Below are 23,070 nucleotides of genomic sequence, written 5' to 3'. Positions count from 1 at the left end.
CGAAGTGAAGCAGGCCTCAGACGTTTACCACTTCGGTGAAACCCACGAGCCCGGGTATGGTGCTGACAAACCTAGAAACATAATTGGGGAGAACCGGGATTCGAACCCACAATCATAAGTTTCTGGTGTGCCCAAGGGACGCAACTCTGCACAGCGAATCGCGGCGTCTTAGACGACTGGGCCACCCGTGCGCCCGAATGATGAAAAGAATCATTTAAGGTCCTCCATATCATTTTCTCATTGCCATGGTCATTTTCAGGAGTAGGTGGGTAGAAGAAGGCAAAAAATACAAAAAAGAGGTACAGGAGTTCACCTTTAGTGATAAGAAACTTGACATCAAGAGTTCAAAACTGGTCATTAAGATTAAAAATTTCCAAATTTCCAAAAGCACCTGTGCTCAAACTCTTGGCATCACAATTATGATATTCAAGGTTACTCTCCTACTTCAGATATCGTTTTTATAAAATGCAACTCAGAATATTTTAACGAAACAGGATTATTTGTCAAGCCGAAATGATATATGTTCAAAATAATTCAAGCAGCAAATGGATGAATATAAAAAGATTTGTTTAATTTTTCAGGAGGACTGGCATGATGCAGATGAAGATGAGCTTCATCTTTCACATACCAACTATGAGAACCAAGTAGACACAATTCAAATGTCATGCTCATCACACTGGTTAGCATTGGTCAGCATTCATTGTGTCCACCTGAACCTCACTACTAGTGTATTCGGTGACAAGGGCAGAGTGCTCGGCACTACTCCATGACAGAATGCCAGGGATTTGTTACCTACAGTTTGGCTACTGAAACATTATTCAAACCCTCACTTTAGAGGGTTACTTTTTGTTTTTAAATTGAGTCCAGATCTCATTGATTTTCTTAGTTTCTCCACCAATGTGTGAAGATGCAGGAGACATAATCATGATAACAAATAATTATCAGACAAAACAAATCACAAATTTGGGAAAGTAAGGAATCTCACCTTTCTTTAGCTAATATAACGGAGACTCCCACTATCTTAGCTAGATCCTCAGCCGTCAGCAACCCCTTCTCTTCAACCTGGAGACCACAACAGCAACCATGACAACAGACTAGGACATCATTAGTTACAGGTTCAAGGTTCAGCTCATGATTGAATCACTTGGCTACATCAACTCATGATCATCTTGTCATCTTATAGCAGCACAAAACTTCTCTATTTTTTTAATGCTTCTATAAAAATTTTGATGTTTGAATGGACTTCGCGGAAATTTTTTTGTGAAGACCTTGTTAATGATTGGGACATGGGAGTTTCTGATAGTTAGTGAGACATTTCAGTTTGGACAGTGTAAGACGTGTCGTGGGACTCTCTCACACATGAGTACAACTCTCACACATGAGTATAGTGCCATAACAGGGCATTATTCAGAATTATAGACATATAATGTTGCCATAACAGGGTAATATTATATTGAACAATACCGGAATGTTTGTAAGCATTGTTTGTATTTCATTGTGCAACCTGCACGTGTCAAATGTGTGATGGAACAGTAGTTTGTGCATATTCTACATAGTTCGGGGTTAATAAACAGGCTGAATCTTCATTGTGTTTTTTTCGTTTGACTATTTGGATATTCCTTATAATCACTCAGATTGGTATGAGTGAGTGAGTGAGTATGGTTTTACGCCGCTTTTAGCAATATTCCAGCAATATTACAGCAGAGGCCAACAGAAATGGGCTTCACACATTGTACCCATGTCGGGAATCGAACCCGGGTTTTCAGCATGATGAGCGAACACTTTAACCACTAGGCTACCCGACCGCCCCCACTCAGATTGGAAAATCAATTGAGTGTTGCAGGTGTACTTCATTAAAACCATGATATTTAGGTGTGGGCTGGTACATTATTGGAAAACACAGGTACTGCCATATAACAAATATGCTTGGCTTCGACTGGCGATACTGAACCTTTATCCCAGATAGATACTGTCACTATCCTGCTGCCAAGTACACTTATAGCTGTTAAATTGACAGTTGTCAGTCTTCACTTCACTTCACAGGACGATGTGTATGGCATCCCATTATATTCATAAACAGGATGAATATTACCAGAGAGATGTGCTAGAATAATTTAGAGATAACTGTTGTTGTTTAACACCACACTCAGCTACATTTCAGCTCTATGCCAGCGACCTGTAAGTAATAGAGTCTGAGCCAGGCCAGTGATTGATAATATGAGCAGTGATTCACGCCATTAGGGTACGATGACACACAATCATTCAAGACACTGAAACCATACCACCATTCCAACACTTCTTACGATAAGCTGGGGACCTACAGGGGTAGACTCCACAAGCCCATGATACATGTCACCATATTGTGTAATGTGGTACTAGCGGGCACAAAAACATGAATAATAAAGAAATGTAAATGTAACAAGATGGAGTAAATATGAGTTTGTAAGTCTATTTCCTCCTATCAAACCTATCAGGTGGTATCAATAGTCTAGCCCTATTGTAGCTAGCTATTGTGCATCCGACTGAGACAACCTATCTAAATGATTGTGTCCTACCTACGTCCTACCTTGACAAGCTATAAATCAAATCTGTTGAATGTATGTCCTATCGCAATGACATATGCCAATCTGACCTAAAGTCAAGTTAGTACGATTTGCCTCGTTTTTCATGTGCTCAGACAGCATGTCCCATGTCATACTTTGTTTTCTCCAAAAAGCAAGTTGCATTCCAGCTCTCTGTCCCAGCTGTCAGTTCATGCTTGACATATCTTCAAACCAGAGAGTTTGATTTGACGCCGTTTTGAACAGTACTTCAGTCCCAACACAGCATGTTTGGAGGGAAACCCAAAGCGATGAAGGTTTGATACTCAAGCAATGTTATTTCTGAACAATACCCACCAAAGAACTTGTCTTTGTGATAACCTCCTCTTCATTCTGACTTTTGGACTGCAACACCATGACCCCACTGTCAAATGTCCGCAGCCTGTTGGGAAGACACAAAACACTGGTGTAAACACTTCTCACAACATAAACACAGTTCCCTCATATGGCTGGTCTTTCCGGCTTCAACGGCAATTTGGATATTATGGTTCCAATCAGAATTTCAAATAAGGGCATAAATAACCAGGCTAGCTCTCTGTGGTGTCTGTTCCCAGATCTTTGATACCTCCAAGGTTAATACAGATATGGAACACTTAACTTCAAGGCCTTTTCAAGGCTTTCAACTGTCATTTTCAAAGTTCATTTTAGTTGCATTTTTAGCCTTAGATAGTCAATATATTTTTTTAAATCTAGCATACTATATTAGTTGCAAGACGTAAAATGCAGTATGAACATCACACATTTTCCAACAAGATTTATTTTCACAACCAACAAATAAATTAAATAAAGCCTGTCATGATAACGCCGAGCGCCAGCAGGGTAACAAGTACCATCTTTTAACGTTATTTGGTAAGACGTGGCTGGGGACCCAACCCCCAACCTTCTGCTCTCCAGGAAGATGTGCTATCCACTAGACCACAGAGATGGTCAAGGAGGTGGTGGTCAAGGGCAGGAAGAGAAGAGTGAACTGTTCCATAACTTCCAGTTCACTAGAGTCTAGCTCCCCTGTAAGGACCTACCTGACAGGCAGCTTCAGCAGCTCCATCAGCTCACATGCATGCAGTAGGTCCTCCGGAGACAGAAGCTGAAACACAAACAACACCTACAGTAGAACACACACAAAACCTTCACTGAAACACGCACAACACCTACACTTGAACACACACAACGCCTACACTGAAATACACACAACACCTTCACTGAAACACACACAACACCTTCAATCGAACAAGCACAACACCTACACTGAAATACACACAACACCTACATTGGAACACACACACACAACACCTTCACTGGAACACACGCACACAACATCTTCACTGGAACACACACAACACCTTCACTGAAACACACACAACACCTTCAATCGAACACGCACAACACCTACACTGGAACACACACAACACCTACACTGAAATACACACAACACCTTCACTGAAGCACACACAACACCTTCACTGGACCACACTCAACATCTTCACTGTAACACACACAACACCTACACTGAAACACACACAACATCTTCACTGTAACACACACAACACCTACACTGAAACACACACAACACCTACACTGGAACACACACAACACCTTCACTGGAACACACACAACACCTTCACTGGAACACACACAACACCTTCACTGAAACACACACAACACATTCACTGAAACACACACAACACTTTCAATCGAACACACACAACACCTTCACTGGAACACACATGTAGCAGAGTGTAAAATAGTATGTATTTTAACTTACATATCTTAAACTTAGGTAAATAACTGAGTTAAGTATGGTAATAGGTCCTTAAGCTAACCTGAGCACTCTCTACTAATCCTTAGGTAAAGTACGGGGTATAGTTATGTAAGGTCTTTAGTAATCTGGTCCAGCCACAGCTTGGCCAGTGATTGCCTTTTCTATTGTTTCTGTAGCATGTGACCAGGTTTTTAGCTTTAAACACTTCAATATTTCTCTTCTCTGGTCACTGCTGCGTTACAACTCTGCATGATTCACTGCACTGCACTGACTGGGGTAAGTTAATTTAGACTTCTTTAGTATTTATATTCATCATAAGGAGGTTAGGATCTGATATTTTAGTCTTGTTGAGTATACTTTTATCATTTTAATTGCATATTTCTTATATAGTATAATTTGCAGTATGATCCACATGATACGCAATGTTGTAAATATATTACTTATTCTTCAAAGTCATGATACGTTAGTGAGTAGTGAGATACTAATTACACTAGCCATGACCTAATGTTAAGCAACCATATTGTTATAAGGTGCTTTCAGTAATTTATATAGTTTATAGCTTGAAGCTGTACCTATTAGAATAGATTTATCATTAGCAATAATTTATAGCTTACAGCTATAAATGTAATAATATATTGTACAGTATTTTAGTACACTAAGACTTGTATGAGTTAGTTGATGATTATGTACATAGTTCTATGAAAGTATTAGTAAATATGTACTGATGTAATGCATATAAATATTAGGTTTATATTACTGTGTGTGTGTGAGAATGTGTGAGAGAGAGAAAGCGTCTGTGTGCGTATTATATACATTTTACTTAATTGTGTCATTTCATTATTAGGCATAGAGGCACATATAAAGCCATACTGTTGGCACTGACGTGATGAGCCTGCGTCCCTGAGACGAGGTTGGTATTTATGTGCTAATAGTTGTATGTATATATTGTTGTATTTTTAGGTGTATTGTATCATATAAATGGGATTTGTAGCTGTAATATATATAGAGCTGATGGCTGTTCTGATTATATATGCTTAAATTCATGCTCATGGTAACAAGTAAATGTAATATGTTTGTTTAATTATACATGTTATAGATTCTTGTAATTGTATATTACTAATTCAACCTTATTATATTATGTTTTAGGGAATTATCATCCATAGCCATATTGTGGTGGGATCTCCATATCCCTGATATGAAAAGACCGAATAAATCCCATGAACCCCCAAACAAGTATTCGTCGTCATTACCTAGACGTTATACCGCTGTAACACACACAACACCTACACTGAAATAAACACAACACCTTCACTGAAACACACACAACACCTTCACTGAAACACACACAACACTTTCAATCAAACACGCACAACACCTACACTTGAACACACACAACGCCAACACTGAAATACACACAACACCTTCACTGAAACACACACAACACTTTCAATCGAACACGCACAACACCTACACTGAAATACACACAACACCTTCACTGAAACACACACAACACCTTCACTGAAACACACACAACACCTTCAATCGAACACGCACAACACCTACACTGAAACACCTACAGGGAGACAAGCATGGGGTACTGGGGACATATTCTGCCCTCTACCCTACAGGGAGACAAGCATGGGGTACTGGGGACATATTCTGCCCTCTACCCTACAGGGAGACAAGCATGGGGTACTGGGGACCTGTTATGCCCTCAACCCTACAGGGAGACAAGCATGGGGTACTGGGGACCTATTCTGTCCTCTACCCTACAGGGAGACAAGCATGGGGTACTGGGGACCTATTCTGTCCTCTACCCTACAGGGAGACAAGCATGGGGTACTGGGGACCTATTCTGTCCTCTACCCTACAGGGAGACAAGCATGGGGTACTGGGGACCTGTTATGCCCTCTACCCTACAGGGAGACAAGCATGGGGTACTGGGGACCTATTATGCCCTCGACCCTACAGGGAGACAAGCATGGGGTACTGGGGACCTATTCTGTCCTCTACCCTACAGGGAGACAAGCATGGGGTATTGGGGACCTATTCTGTCCTCAACCCTACAGGGAGACAAGCATGGGGTACTGGGGACCTATTCTGCCCTCAACCCTACAGGGAGATAAGCATGGGGTACTGTGGACCATTTCTGCCTAACCCACAAAAAGACAAGCATGAGGTACTGGGGACTTGTTTTGCCCTGAATCCTGAACCCACCTCCATTCCTCGGGCTCTGTTCACGCGACAGTACACATCAGTCAGGGTCATCATTCCGCCAGCCTCCTGCAAACAGCCATTCAAAAATAGAACAATGATGATCATCCATCACCAGGACTCTTTGCATAAAATCTCATCAGATTCTCAGTTCTATTCTAAATGATAATAAAAGTGTCACGATGCACATTCATGATTTACAAATATAATGCATTTTCAAAAGAGATTAAATGAATCACAAGTCACTGGTACTTTCATTAACTGCAATGCACTTGCTTACATCATTTTCAACTTTTCATTCATGATCTAGAGGCAAAAGAGACATTATTCATGTTCCAAATGAAATTTCTTGCAGGAGATGGATGGAACTCTTTATTCATGAGGACCTGCTTATTGCTTGATACTAGATTCAATACTGTTTTCAGCAATACAGTCTGTCTGTACAGATGATAAATGGATAACAGGCTAAAACATCTAAACGAAGAAGTCAATCAGTATCAGGTCCAAGTTCAACAATCCAACGTCAGACAGAGACAGGTGACAAGGGAGACAACTGTACATAGACAGTTTATACAGTGAACCACAGCTACAAGGGATGAATGACATTTCTACCTTGTGTTCAAATGATCATATCAGGTTTCATTGTGTTTCGGTTCTTTCCACTAAAATCTGTTCCAGTAACACAATTAACTCCATCCCCACATCACACAGAATGACAACTATTAAAGTGTAAACCAGAGCAAGTCAGTAGGATGCTAGGTTACCTCCACGGGTTTCTCCAACACCGACACTAGTTGTTTAGCCAGCTCCACGTAGTACTTGTCCCCCGTCCCATGTGTTTCCCTCGTCACTGGGTTGGGGATGCCCATGCTTAGCAGGTATGACTTGAACTTCACCGTCTGAAATATGCAATAACGTTGAAAATTCAATATTCCCTTCCTGACCTGTTTCTAAATGTGAAGTGAGTGAGTATAGGAGCTGGCAGGATTTTATCTTGATTTACAACATGGGGCCCCCAATAATTAATGTTAATTCTCCTTGCAGACAATATGAGGGTCATGTAAAGTAATGAAATGGTGTTCTGTACTGTAATTCTAAATAATTACTTTAGAGCCTTGAATCAATGATCATGTGGACAGCGGTCGTGATTGATAGATGAAATGATGACACCCATCACTGCTCTTGATGCGTTGTAGGGACAATGAATGTTATTGTGAGTTCCTCGAGACACAGTATTTTTTTTAATGCGTCCATTCCCTCATTTGTGTGTCGCATAAAACCCTGAGCTAGGCTCAACATTACTTTTAAATAGTAAACTGACGGGCAAAAGAAACTATACCAACATTGATTTTGTGTTGACAACATTATCAAATATATCACAAAAATATAGTGTTGCGAGTTGGAAAGAAAATTTATCTGACAATGTTCTGATTCAAATTCCACAAAGGTGGCATTTACAGGAACTTCAATATCAGGTAAGGAATGACATGGGGGTAAATGTCAATTTGCAAAATAAACAAATCATCTGAATGAAAACAGAAAACGCATTTTTTTGACAAATGCATTACTGTCAGTATCTTGTATGGCCTCCATTGCTCTCAATACAGGCCTGGACACGTCGCCGCAGAGAGTTTACAGGATCCCTGATGACGTTATTGGGGATGGCTCGCCATTCTTCCAACAGTGCCTGAATCAACGTTTGACGACTTGGCGGAGGGGGATTTCTTTCCCTTATTTATCTGTCCAGATAGTCCCACAAGTGCTCAATGGGTGTTAAGTCAGGCGATCTTACTAGCCATTGCAAAAGATTTACATTATTTGAAGTTAGGAAGTCTCTGGTGATCCAGGTGGTGTGGGGGCGAGCGTTGTCCTGTTGGAAGATTACTCTGGGATTCCTCTGGAGGAAGGGAAGCACCACAGGACGCAATACATGGTCGATGTAGACTTGAGCATTTAAATTACGGTCAAAGACAACCAGGTCTGTTGTACGGTCCCTGCAAATCCCACCCCAGACCATGACGCTTCCACCACCGAATGGCACGGTCTCCTGAACACAACATTGGGCTGTTCTCTCTCCTCTCCGACGATACACACGCACACAGCCATCAGCTCGATACAACTGGAACCTGCTCTCATCAGAGAACAGAATTTGTTGCCAGTTCCTGTTTTGCCACCGCTGTACCATTCTTGCCCAATGGAGGCGGTTACATCGGTCACGACGGCTCAAGGTCATCCGGCGTAAGGGCCGGTAGGCCCGAATACCGTGTTGTTGAAGACGCCTGGCAACTGTCCTTCTGCTGACCACATGATGTAAGGCTGTGGCTACCGATGACGTCACAGTGACGAAACGATTGCATAGATGTAAGATGCGGAGGTACCGATCTTCATTGGCGGTTGTGAACCTGGGTCTTCCACTTCTTGGCCTGTCATCTGTACGACCTGTTTGTGTGAGTCGAGTCTGCAGCCTCGTTATCGTTGTTCTGGTGCAGTTGAAGATGCGAGCAACATGGGCATGGCGTGCTCCCAACTGCAACATCCCAATTGCTCTCTCTCGCTCTTGTGAGGTCAGTCTCGGCATGTCAGCTGTTGTGGTCGGTACGATTGTGGTGTAAAACATACAGATTGGCGGATTTTATACCGTTCCGAGCCATTTTGTCGTTGTGCACGTGCATCCCATTTTGAATGAAAAAAGCTCGATAAAGTCCATATTCGGGAAGAAGCAGGATTTTTTAAACTCAGTAATGATGAAGCTGCGTTCATGGGATTTTGTTTGACAATGAAAACTCCAGTCATGTCTGATGTGATATTTTTAAAATAAAAAATACTTTGGTATAGTTTCTTTTGCCCGTCAGTTTATTTCAGGTAGGTGAGAAATTTATATTGTACTTCACATCAGCTATTCTTCAGCTGTACAGCAGCATATTTCAGGTATCACATGAGATGTCACACTTAGGTGGGAGAGGGTCCCAATAATGCAGGCCAATGATCAAGGGTCATAACCGGGTAAAATCTGTGACTAGAACTCATGGCAAATCCTGGCAGGACAAAGGGATGTAACTTTGTAAGTGCATTAAGCTGATTCAAAGATAGGTCCACACTGAAATCAAATCATGGTTACTCCTTTCAGAAAATGCAAAAGCTTAAATATGTGTTTCCTCCAATTAAAGAAGTCCTCAAAATAATAGAACTTACTTCATCTTCAGTTATGTCCCCTTGTTTGTCCTTGATCTTTGTGGCTATTGTTCTTGACAAGTTCACCATCTCTTTGGCCTGGAAAAATATAGCTAAAGGGTTACAGAGCAGCCATGTAAAGGGTTATAGCACATCAATGTAAAAGCATGTTTATAAACACTATTTACATACTGCCTTCAAACATGACAGCATTGATATTTTAGACTGTTTTGAAACTACAAGGTTCATGGATTATTTTTTCAAAACACATGGTTGGTTGTCGAAATGAAATACAGTAAACTATGTTTATAACGAACGCGTTTATAACGAACTGACCGATATAACAAACTTATTTTTAGTTCCGGGCCATTTGTTGTATATAAGCTGTATATATGCTCATAACAAACTACAATTATTACAAACTAAAATTAGTGGCCCCTTTGAATTTGTGATAACCCAAGTTTACTGTAAATATAAAACTGCAAAGAATATTTATATTTTTTTACAGTAAAATTGGTAGGGTGTATCTTCCCGAGGGAAGGGAGTTAACCAACTGTAAAAGTCCAGTTTCTACCCTTGCTGAACTAGGCTGGAATTTCTTGGCTCAATCTTAGCGAGACCAGTCATGTCCCTTCTATGTCCCTCCTATTAACCAATCAGATTCCAACTCCTACATAACTCGTATTTGCTTAAAATAAAATGGTATCAGCCAAGAGGATCTGACCGATTATAAAGATTTATGTTGTAAATAAAAACTTTTCGTGAAGTGCATCAAATCAGGTGAGCACCTTGATGACAAACATGAATCAGACTTTGATTTCGGTGCGCGATTTTGATTGGACTATGCATAGACTCATTAGTCCAGCCAAAATGTAACTCCAAAATACCAGCCTAGTTCGGCAAGGGTGGAAACTGGACTTTTATAGTCAGATAACTCACTTGCCCCGGGAAGATGTTTACAAACCGGTTGTTGATTTCGTTACGCGATATTGATTGCACTGTATGGACTCATTAGTCCAGCAAAAATATAACTCCATAATTCCAGCCTAGTTCCCTTGACTTAGGAAGATGGGTAAGGTGTAAGACACTGCCCTTTAATCATAACAGTATTGGTGACTTACATTGACTTACTCGTAGTGACACACATTGACATTACATTATGAATAAGTTATGAAACACCACTGCGATCCAGCGATGCAAGAATGTGGAACTGACCCAGGCAACAAGAATGTCCCACCCATCACAACCAAATCCCTCACATTACCATCCAACACCTTACATGATGAATCACTGAGCTATGACGATGTCTTCACGGTAATTTGAGTCTAGTCTGTGACAAATAACATGAGAACATGGTGAATACAAACCTTCTCAATGAGTTTACTAAGATCCTCAAATGCCACTGAAATGTTCTTGTTTGTTTCATGGTGTTTCTTCTGTATGGATCTCTCTATTCCAACGATGCCAGGACGATGACGAGGCAGCTGAAACAACATTACAGTCATTGTAGAACCTCTGTGTTTGTGTTTGCTTGTATTTGCTTGTGTGTGCATGTACGTGTGTGATTGATTTTGTTAACAACATTCCATGAGTGAGTGAGTGAGTGAGTGAGTGAGTGAGTGAGTTGGGTTCAACGCTTTTAACAGTATTTGAGTTTTTGAGTTATATCACGACGTGTCAGCTTAATGTGGGAGGAAAGCCCGAAGAGATGCGGGTCTCAGGCGTTTACCACCTCAGTGAAACCCACAGGCACGGGTATGGTGCTGACAAACCTAGAAACATAATCAGGGCGAACCGGGATTCGAACCAACAATCATAGGTTTCTGGCATGCCCAAGGGACGCAACTCTGCACAGCGGCACGTTAGAGGACGGGGTCACCTGTGCCCCCCATACCGACAGGATTCCTCAGAAGGAGTGTAGAAACTCATAACAATGCTGTCATACAGTGGTAACATGGTGAGTGAGTGAGTGAGTTTGATTTTACGCCGCTTTTAGCAATATTCCAGCAATATCACAGCGAGGGACACCAGAAATGGGCTTCATACATTGTACCCATGTCGGGAATCGAACCCGGGTCATCAGCGTGACGAGCGAACCCTTGAATCACTAGGCTACCCTACCGCCCCGTTGAAACATGGTAGACAGGAACATCAACAGAAATATGACAAAGGCAAGCTACGACAATCAAACAAAGGGCCATAACCAATGTCTTTGTTTCGAAATCCATCCAATGGAAACCAGAATCAAGTGTTTGTTTGTTGTTTAACGTTACACACACAAGTATTCCAGCTATAAGATGATAGTCTGTAAATAATTGAGTAGGGATCAGACAATCCACTGATTGACATCATGAGCATCAATCTACACACCGAGAGGACAGACATGCTGAACCAGGTTGATGCATGTCATCATATCCTAATTGCGTAGGTCGATGCACAGGATTTACAGTCACTGGATTTTCTGGTTCAGACTTGATTATTTACAGGTGTTCTTTATAAAGCTGGACAGCGTTAAACAACAAACAAACAAAGCTATATTTAGTGTACAACGTCTTGTAGCTTACTTATACCAGTACAACTATAATCTCACCGATGGAAGGGCTGCGGCTGCTGGTTGAACCTTCTGTTCCCATCTCTTCTGTTCTAACTCAACTTGGAAACGTCGGAAGAACTAGAAAAATAATCAACAAATATATATTAAGTATCTCCAGTCCATACAGGTTTCACACACTATTAGCCTGCCAACTTTCCATGACCTTCCCCCGACTTACCAGGGCATCATGTCAAGCAGTTAAAGCTAAGTTTGTGAAGATCACATATGATATTATTCAAATGAAGTGCAACCAATACATATAATTTTCTGAAATTCCAAGTTTACAGTCTTGGTGTTATCGTTTGCTGATTAGGCCACACATTTTTTATTTTTCGTTTCTCGTGCCTGCCGCCCATACTGAAAATCAGGTTCCAGGTAGATGCCACCACTGATATAGCATTAGGATGAACAACAATGTGTCTCGTGCAACATGGTGCAAGGCAGAGATACTCGGTTCTCCATTGACGAACCTGTGAAAGTTATGTATTCTACATCCATAATGTGATGCAGTAATATTTGTGAAGTGTACAGACAGTGGTTTATCTAGGCCTGATTTGAGACCGATATTTGGTCCCAAATCTGCATCAAATGTCAGCAAAAATTATAGTTATAACCCATGTCACTGACAACAGGAAAACATAGAGGAAGATCATTTAATGCCTAATTTCACATTATTGCATTGAATGCAAATGTCAAACTTCATAAAATACCTCTGAATTTACGAAAAAAATAGCTCTACAAACATTCATTATTTTGAACAATATAATTACTTTTTAGAGTTTTACTTTTTACAGTAAGATTAGAATCATATATAAACCCGTGGAAATTCGGGTTAGAATATGTCTTCAGCGACACATGTTTGCCGTTTGAGGCGACCATCCTTGTCGTAAGAGGCAGCTAACGGGATCGGGTGGTCAGGCTTGCTGACGTATCCCAATTGTGTGGATCATGCTATCAATAACTGGATTGTGTGTTCAAGACTAGATTATTTACAGATCGCCGTCATATAGCTGGAATATTGCTGAGTGCAGCGTTAAACAACAAACACCACCATCATACAGCTGGAATATTGCTGAGTGCAGCACTAAACAACAAACACCGCCATCATATAGCTGGAATATTGCTGAGTGCAGCACTAAACAACAAACACCGCCATCATATAGCTGGAATATTGCTGAGTGCAGCGTTAAACAACAAACACCGCCGTCATATAGCTGGAATATTGCTGAGTGCAGCGTTAAACAACAAACACCGCCGTCATATAGCTGGAATATTGCTGAGTGCAGCATTAAACAACAAACACCGCCGTCACATAGCTGGAATATTGCTGAGTGCAGCATTAAACAGCAAACAAAGCCTGACAGACAGACTGCAGGTGGACACTGACCTCCTTCTGGCCGGCCTCCCTGAAGGACAACCTGATGAAGCTGTGGGGACTGTGGGATGTGGGCCCTGATGGCTTGTTGGGCGGGGTCTGGCTCAGATGGACAATGATCTTCGCACTGAAACAGTTAGGGACACTCATGGATACACACATGGACATCAGGGGAAATATTATTGGATGCATTCATGAGCAGGGAAAACAACTTTCTCAGCACTCAGTTCCAATATGTTACCACAAACTGTCAACAGATTAGCCGAATATAATCAAGTCCAGTTCAGGATCAGTCAAGTGTCATAAAGCAAGATATTAACAGATTGATAACAGCAATTGTTACATAAATTCATCCATACCACAATAAATGATAATGTGTCATTGTGGAAATACACATTATTTATGATACAAACCCATCTTCCCAAGTCAAGGGAGTTAACTGACTCTCAGAGTCCAGTTTCCACCCTTGCCGAACAAGGCTGGAATCGGAGTTATACTTGAGCTTGACTATCCTGACTGTGCATAGTTCAATCAAAATCGCGTAACGAAATCAACATGTATTGCAGATTTCAGTCGACTGCTGGATTAGCAAAGCATGTGTACCGTCACCTTAGCATAAACAGGTATTTTCAAAAAAGAATTTTATGTTTTTAATCAAAGTGCTCACGAGATTTGATGCACTTAGAGTAGTAAGATCCATTTTATTACAATATGGATCATGATTATCGATCAGATCGTCTTTACTGAGCGCCGCCATTTTGTTCGAAGCAAATGCAGGCATGTGATATGTGTAGTGGAATCTGGTTGGTGAATGGGAGGGACACAGAAGGGATAGCTTGTAATAGCCACTGGTGGCGCTACAATCGAACCCAGCAATTCCAGCCTAGTTCGACAAGGGTGGAAACTGGACTTTTACAGTCAGTTAAGGGAAGACGATACAATCCTTGTGATAGCATTAAGAACCAAAACTGGTTATCAACGATAACTGTGAACATACCTTTTAGCAAAGCCTGATGCCTGCTCCTCCAGATACACCACTAGAGCCAGGGGCAATGCAACCACACAGTTCTACAACAGAAACAATGAGTCATATATCTACCTTAGGCCTACATCTGACACCTTTGACGGTACATTAAGCCTTGCATGCCTATTTGATTACTTCATCACACTAGACTGAATCAATATAAGTGATAAACCTACTGTGTTTAGATTCGATAACTAAGCTACCGTATTCGATTTAATAAGCGCCCCGCTCTAATAAGCGCCCACGGCGACATTTGCTAAGATATTGACTACTGAACAATCCCAATTAGCACCCCTTCCGATTGATCAATGTACACAAGACTTATTTATTTGCGTATAATATGCAATCATGTGTAATATGCACCCGTAATTATGGGCATTTAATTCTGGAAAAATATATCTGTCGTACATAAACATTTCAGGCTGTCAGCATAAACCACAAAATTTATCTTTAAAATCTGTTTTTTTTTCACCAAAATAACATTCTAATAAGAGCCCCCTATTTCTCATTTTCAGAGCGCCCTGGGCGCTTATTGTGTCGAATATGGTATTTTAGGCTGTCGAGAGATAGATGTTTTCATACATGAAACTTTTGAGTGAAAAGACATGTTGATTTTGAGGTGTCAGATGGAACTAGATACATCATTTAGACCAAACAGAATCAAGCATTCTTCATTGTTATTCTAGAATTCTTATCCGTATCATTTTCCCCGAAAACTATTTCATTAAATTAAATTACATGAAGAATTTGTATTACGCATTTTCCAATTAACAACTGCTCAAATGCACTTAGACCATGATGGTCCAATCAAAGGCATTCTTGAAGAGACAGGTTTTGAGGGACTTCTTAAAGTTTGTCAGTTTTTCTGTTTCTCGGATTTCTTGTGGTAGAGTGTTCCATAGCAATGGGCCAGCATGTTGAAATGACCTATCGCCATATGTTTTGGTACGTGACTTTGGCCCCACTTAATTGTCATTTAAACTGACAATATGGCAAAACTTATGACCAAATGGCACTACCTTTGGCAAGTTTAGCGAATTGACTTATAATACAGTGATGTGAAATAACCTGAACTTTGATAGCCAGCAGTATATGTTTATATCAGCAAACTGATATAGGGCTACTGCAATTTACCTCGCTGCATTTAGGGTGCTTATAACACAACAAGCTTGCGGGTCCTTGACTAAAACATAGTGCCTACCTCATTACCTACCTACATCTAAAAATGTTTTTCCACAATTTGCCTGCCTGGGCATTTCATTGTCTATTATAAATACTGACTACTCACCCTGTTCCTGTGGTCTCTCCACAGAAGTCTATGGGTTGTCAGCGAGAGCACACCATATTCAAAAGATGTCTGAAACATGAAATGATATGCTGTACCTCAGATGTCCATGGGTGAAAGTGGGGTGGGAAAACTCTGGGTCTACCTACTTGTCCAGCAGAGTTGCATCCCTTGGGCATACCAAAAAACTATGATTGTAGGTTTGATCCCAGTTCACCCTACTGTGTTTCTGGATTTGTCAGCACCATATCCATCCTCGTCAGTTTCATCAAACTGGTGAGCGTCTCAGCAATAGAAACTACATGTAACTGTTTTTGCCTACTTGTCTTTACAATGATAACATATCGCAAAACCCTTAAAAATGGCAAATTTCTTCTAGTCCTTAGGATACCTTAACTATTGAGCAGTTTGGCAAGGACTATAGGACTAGTGCCAATTTCTAACTCTGTGTCTAAGACCCAGATCACTTCTGGTTTTCCTCACATATCAAGCCCATATGCAGTGATAAAGGTGAGGTAACAACAAGTACCATCTTTTAACACGGCCGGTGATCGAACCCCGGACCTTCCGCTCTCCGGGCAGAGGCTCTACCTCTAGACAATGTGCAGGGAGGCGGTCTATGCAGTGATATACCTGGAATACTGTTCACAGTGGCCCTAAACCCCACTCACTCACTCCAACTATATCATGGCCGACAAGACAAACCAGCACAAAATAAACAAAGTTCCATGCCGTCGGGGCACAAAGTCACACAATCAACCAGGCCTGACCACCCAATCCACTGCACCAGCACAGATTGCTGATGACATATTCTAACCAGGATTCCGAAAAGGGATGCTTTCAGAAATGTTGTCTCTGTAACTGTATATTACACGAAAGAAGTTAAAGAACACCAGATTCTTTCATAGTCTTTTCACACCATGACCGATGAACTATAATAATATGAAAGAAACGGGTGTTCCTTAACTTATTTTGAGTTGTATATTTAACGTTACTGAGTTAACTCTTAAAATGTTTTGTTGCTGATATAGACAGAACATGGGTAGTTTTAAAATGTAAAATATTTACATATTATTATGTCCTCTATATGCAAAAGTTGAGAAAAATATACATTTAGCCATACAACTGAATAACCCATCAGTTTTTCAACTTGTCCAGCTTTTAAGTGTCAAAATTGTTAAAGAGCTTTGTAACCATGATATCTTTTCAGAGCATCTAATGAAATATAAGACAAGAATTTTTGTAAATTCAATTTAAGTACTTTCTCCTTTTGAATATTGTACCTAAACAACTAACATGCCTGAACGCACTATTTCACTTGAATGTATACCACCGATTAGCTGTAAAGCTAAACGCGAATAAAGAATTGAGAATTGAGATATCATATCCCAATTGCGTTGATCGGTGCTCATGATGTCAACCACTGGATTGTCTGGTCCAGACTTGATTATTTACAGACTGCCATCATATAGCTGGAATATTGCTGAGTGCGGCATTAAACAATCAAACCAACAAAACAAAACAAAACAAAACAAAACATAGTAGAAAACATAAGAATACTTCATGTTCATAAATAACATTTTTATTCAACATAAATCCACTTACTCCATGTTTTCAGAAAACGTATATCAGGTTTACATACAAAATATACATAAACAACCATTGACATAAGAAATCCTGCATACTGTTTCATCAGCCAGCAATCCTAAATCTATGTCGGACCTGCATTTAGTCAATGACCACATCACTGAGGAAGAAAATACATGTCGCACATCCATCCAGTCGGTTATTTCAAGCACTGATTTTACAAAACAAATTTGGCAGTGCATATTTCCAGCAAAGGTTTGGACTAGTACTACCTGTGGGATGTGATTCTGACCAAGACCATGCATCCTTGGTGGGATCCCACCCAAATTTCCCACCAGGATCCTGACCAAATCTCCCACCGAGATCCAAACCAAATTTCCAAACCAAATTTCCCACCGGGATCCCAACCAAATTTCCCACAGTAATTTTTCTCTAGGGGTTTCATCAGCCAGCAATCCTAAATCTATGTCGGACCTGCATTTAGTCAATGACCACATCACTGAGAAAGAAAAACATGTCGCACATCCATCCAGTCGGTCATTTCAAGTACTGATTTTACAAAACAAATTTGGCAGTGCATATTTCCAGCAAACGCTCTTACATATTTTGTTCAGAAAACAACAAAAATAACTTTACCAGTGTTTCAAACACATCTGTGACGTCAATCTATTGTTTTAACGCTCCATTATTTTTTCGGAATGGAGAGTTGTTTGTCAACTACACGTTATCTTGAACCAACATGTGAATTAATGTCCACTTGGAATGGATGGAACTAGTTTTTACATTGATTGACAAGCGAATAATTTCAATTTTTTTCCGAAAACGTGTCGCCAGCAGGGTTTGAACCCACATCGTTCGATTTGAGAACATGTTATTGTCAACCTCAGCTATGGCGGCAAATGAAGGCATGGTGTGAAATGAACTATGAAATATTTTCATAATTTTGCATAATGCTTAAACATGTTAAAAGCTCAAAATAATATGGATATATTTTTTGTTAGAACAGGTTACCTTCAACAATGTTCATATTTATAGCAATCAGATAAACGAGAAAAAACAAACCTGGTAATATATATATATCCTTGTTCGGGGCTCTATATTTCCTATTATTCCCGTCAGCATGTATTTTTTTTTTTCCCCTCTTTATTAATCTCAGCAGGTACAGCATTTATATATACATGTCATGTCAATACAATTGTGGTACATGGTTTTCAAAAAATGTACATCTTTCCATACAATAAATTCTTGCCTGTAAAATCCACGTACTGTATCAGGGTATCACTATTCAGTTTTTAACAAAGTGTGGAAGGAAGACCAAAAACTCAAAAAGTTTGCATAGTTACAATTTGTGAATGACATTACCTTAGTAGCATTGTAATAACTTTTTATCTCTTGCTGTATGTGTTCAAAATGTGGCCTTAATCCTTTCCTACATTGTCTGTATATTACTTGTTTTGTTATTAAAAGTACAATATTCAATGGGTTGTTGTGTCTGCCTTGAAATCCAAACAAAACATTTTCTCTGTATAAATCAATGATTCCTTCCACAATGGATTTTAACCAGGTATACAGTTTCTCCCAAATCTTTCTTACATGTTCACAATCATACAACATATGGATTATAGTTTCAGGTTGATTTGTACAGAAAGTACACATAGGAGAATCAACATATCCAATATTACATAAATATTTGTTAGTTGTAAGAACGTAGTGAATAATCTTAAATTGAAACCATCTAATATCCTCACTTTGAGTGCATCTTTTTGCCATCAATATATGTTCTTGCCAATTTGTTTCACTAAATGTCTTATTTAGCATACTTTCCCATTTTTCAATGTCATGGAATTTAACAAACTCCTGTGCTGATAAAATCTTGTAAAATTCTTTACTACTAATATTTTGGTTAGAAGATGTGGCATGGTTGGTCGAGGAGATATAGAATTGATAATATTGTATTCCTTAGCCTTACAAAATTGTTTGACTGCATTTTCATCTCCATACTCCTTTTGGATTCCATACATATGCACAAAAGCATCAAATACATAAAATCTACCTTTGCCATACCGTCAGCGTGTATTGACAATGTGCAAAGGATTGATAAATACTAGTTTAGGACCCAACGAAAATATGAAGAGCCGTGTACCATGCATTGTAAATGTCAGCACATGACAGAGCTTGGTGCACGTGCAACAGCGGCAGAGAACACGATCCTCATGCATTACGCAAGGGCGACTCACACAGTATAAATACAGACTACAAAGAGTTCTGGTATATTTTTCAAATATTCTCCACAACAGAATATTTTGCCCAAGTGTAAAAGTAGGGATAGTTTAAAGTTGGGGAACATCCTCGTAAGGAAAATTACAAACTTTCCAATTCATAAGAACTAATTTATGGTTCTGTAGACACAGCTGTATTTCACTGATAACAGAACCAATAAATAGGAAGAGGTCTTAATCATGTTAATGCTTAGTTTCATATTATTGCATTGAACACAATCACAAAATACAATGTTAAAATAGCTCTGAATTTAAGGGGGAAAAAATAAATTTAAATATCCCAAAACTAAGCTAACAAACAAAAATTACCAGTTTTTATTATCCTTGACAGATCCCTGATCATTCTTAACCGGTCACATGGCTTTAATTTGTCAATTACCTCAATATAGTGATGTGTAGTTTAGAAATGAAATCATTGCCGCATTTTCTCTCTATTCATGTGCTCACCTACCTGCATATTTCTCTGTGCCTGAATATATTCATGAGCTCACCTGCCTGCATATTTGTCTATGCCTGAAACTATGCATGTGCTCACCTACCTGCATATTTCCCCATGCCTGAATCTATTCATGTACTCTCCTGCCTGCATATTTCTCTATACCTGAATCTATTCATGTGCTCTTCTGCCTGCATATTTCTCTATGTCTGAGGGGGACACTGGTGGCCCAGTCGTCTTAAGCGCCATGATTCGCTGTTGCGGCCCTTGGGCACGCCAGAAACATGAACATGGGTTGGATTCTATGTTTATGTTTCTAGATTTGTAAGCACCATACCTGTGCTCGTGGGTTTCACCAAAGTGGTAAATATCTGCATCACCTCAGGCTTTCCTCCCACAAACTGTTAAAAGCGGCATTAAACCCAACTCACCAACTCACTCATTTAATCTACATGATCTATGTGTACCAAATTTGATCAAAACAAAGGTAAAAATATCTCAAGAAAAAAAAAAGGTTATGTAATAAGTAAAAATATCCTAATCATTGTTGATTATTCAAATCTTGAGGTTGCCATGGTTACAACATGAAAATGGTTGAAAAACATGAAATTTATGAAGGTGAATGTTTCATAATTATACATTACAATCATTCAATACCTAGTCATTCCTGAGACCATTCAAGAACCGGGTTGGAATAGGTCTTCAGCAATCCGCCCCATGCTTATCATGTGTCAAATATGTCAAAAATTAAATAAGAAGAAAATCTTCTACAAATTGTTAATCAGTTTGGAACCACTTTATCCTTGGTATTTAATTAGAGATTTAATGACAAACTTAGGACCTTATGTCAAATACCATATCACAAGGGAAATATACTTATATTTTATTGTCTGGGAAGAGAACCTGCCATTTCTTTCTCAATGGAAACCAGAAGAATGAGAACTGCAAGCTTTTCACACACAAAATTATTTTCTATTCATGGGTGTACAATGGTTTCCCCTATTTTCACGCCAAACACATCTTCACAGGTACACAAACATAAACTTGGACCTTCAACACAATAACAATTTAAGGTCTGATCAAATCATTTAATCAAATAGAATAAAAACTGTATTATCAAATAAGACAAAAAGATACATATTTCTTTCCTGTCCAAACCCATTTCCAAACATTTGTCTGTCCAGCTGTTGGTACCTTAATACAAACTTAAAGTTGCTTCACATTAATGTGTATGGATTCTCATACCAATCTGGGTCCTTCAAATATTTCAACATCACATAATTTCGAACCTCCTGGGGCAGGTCCAGCAAGCTGTTCTTGTTGTTTATAAGACGTCCACTGCTTGCTTGAAGAATGACTTTTCGACACAGCACTTTGAGTTTCCGTGGATTCTGAACAATAGACTGTAACGAGTCTTTGTTCAGGGGAAGGAAAGATAGGTCTGATAAACAAAAGGTTTTCACCTGAATTGCGTCCGTCCCTACATAGTGAGAAAGGTTGACTGAAACCTCTAGGAACATGAGGGCAATCCTGCTCAGCATCTCAGGGATGCAGTATGTGAGTGGATAAACCCCCCGACCTGACCCCACTTCTGGATTCGCCCCTGCCTGGATTAATGACACAAACAACGATTCCTCAGGACCCAAAGCTGCAAAGGAAGATGGAATAATAGGAAAGTTATCTTCTCCAAGGAGATCTCGGGTGAAGTATAACAGGGGCGTTTCTCCAGTCAAAGTCTGTGAGTTAACATCAGCACCGTGAGCACAAAGCATCTCAACTACAGGTTGAGCCGACATGAACACACTCAGGGATCCCATCAACATGAAATGTAAAGGCGTCATTTTGGACACATTTGTGATGAAGCCATCTTGGTCTGCGAAGAAAGCATCAACACACTTGTTCACTCTGGCTATCCAAGCACATAAGATCTTCGAGTCGACAAACACAGTAGGCTTGGCACCGTTTTCCAACAACCATTTAACAATTTTCATATTCTGCCCCCAACATGCTATGAAAAGGGGTGAAAATGGTGTCTCTGGGGTGAAAGTGTTGACATCAAATCCAAGTTTTTGAATCACCTCTAACCTTTCCACAGAATCATCTAAACAGGCATAATGATATGGATTGGCCAAACGTATGTGACATCCTTTATCAACAAGTCTTCTCATTAACTTTGTATCGCACAAACTGACTACAGCCTCATCAAGAAGAGAATGTCCACAATTGTTGACAACTGACAAATCAACATCAAGGTTTACAAATATCTCGAACATATTATCAAAGATAAAATATTCGGAGACTTTTTCGTAAAACACTCTCAATCCTAACTTCCGTAGCAGAACATGGATCATACTGTCTCCAACAGTTGCCTTCGTCTGTATATCGTTATCCGATGGTTCGGGATTATCCTGATTGACACTCTCTTTTTCAATCTTCTGATTCACATTTGCCCCTGCAGCTATGAGCTGTTTCAAACAGCTCAATTGTTTTTGTTTGATAGCCATGTACAGTGGAAAAACTCCATAACTGTTGGCTATGTTCACATTTTCTACACCTGCCTCCAGAAGAAGTTTCAATATTTCTGGTCTCTTATAGCGAATGGCCAGTATAATATCACTATCACCATGACCAGACAAACCTGTTCTGTCAATTCCAGCATCTAATAACAGCTGTACTATTCCACCATGGCCATTAATAATTGCTGCCCCGAGCACATAGCTTCTATTTTCCTTTAAATCTTGAGTCTG

The 23,070-nt window shown here is 39.8% G+C and overlaps 1 protein-coding gene across 1 annotated transcript in view; it reads right to left on the bottom strand.

The window, feature by feature from the left end:
• Positions 1 to 23,070, bottom strand: part of LOC139450217 (vacuolar protein-sorting-associated protein 36-like) — a 34,540-nt gene that overhangs the window by 3,465 nt on the left and 8,005 nt on the right. The window contains exons 2-12 of the mRNA XM_071231890.1: positions 16,025 to 16,093; positions 14,710 to 14,780; positions 13,725 to 13,839; positions 12,335 to 12,415; positions 11,112 to 11,228; positions 9,766 to 9,843; positions 7,338 to 7,472; positions 6,577 to 6,642; positions 3,620 to 3,684; positions 2,898 to 2,982; positions 986 to 1,062 (exon numbers count right to left, since the gene is read on the bottom strand). Of these exons, the coding sequence (XP_071087991.1) occupies positions 986 to 1,062; positions 2,898 to 2,982; positions 3,620 to 3,684; positions 6,577 to 6,642; positions 7,338 to 7,472; positions 9,766 to 9,843; positions 11,112 to 11,228; positions 12,335 to 12,415; positions 13,725 to 13,839; positions 14,710 to 14,780; positions 16,025 to 16,093 (959 nt within the window). The remainder of the gene's footprint in view (positions 1 to 985; positions 1,063 to 2,897; positions 2,983 to 3,619; positions 3,685 to 6,576; positions 6,643 to 7,337; positions 7,473 to 9,765; positions 9,844 to 11,111; positions 11,229 to 12,334; positions 12,416 to 13,724; positions 13,840 to 14,709; positions 14,781 to 16,024; positions 16,094 to 23,070) is intronic.

Source organism: Haliotis cracherodii, unplaced genomic scaffold (genome assembly GCF_022045235.1).
Source record: "Haliotis cracherodii isolate W230 unplaced genomic scaffold, xgHalCrac1.p SCAF_8, whole genome shotgun sequence".
Lineage (NCBI taxonomy): Eukaryota > Metazoa > Mollusca > Gastropoda > Lepetellida > Haliotidae > Haliotis > Haliotis cracherodii.
The sequence above is the reverse complement of the archived record's forward strand: the minus strand, read 5'-3'. Positions and strand labels throughout refer to the sequence as shown.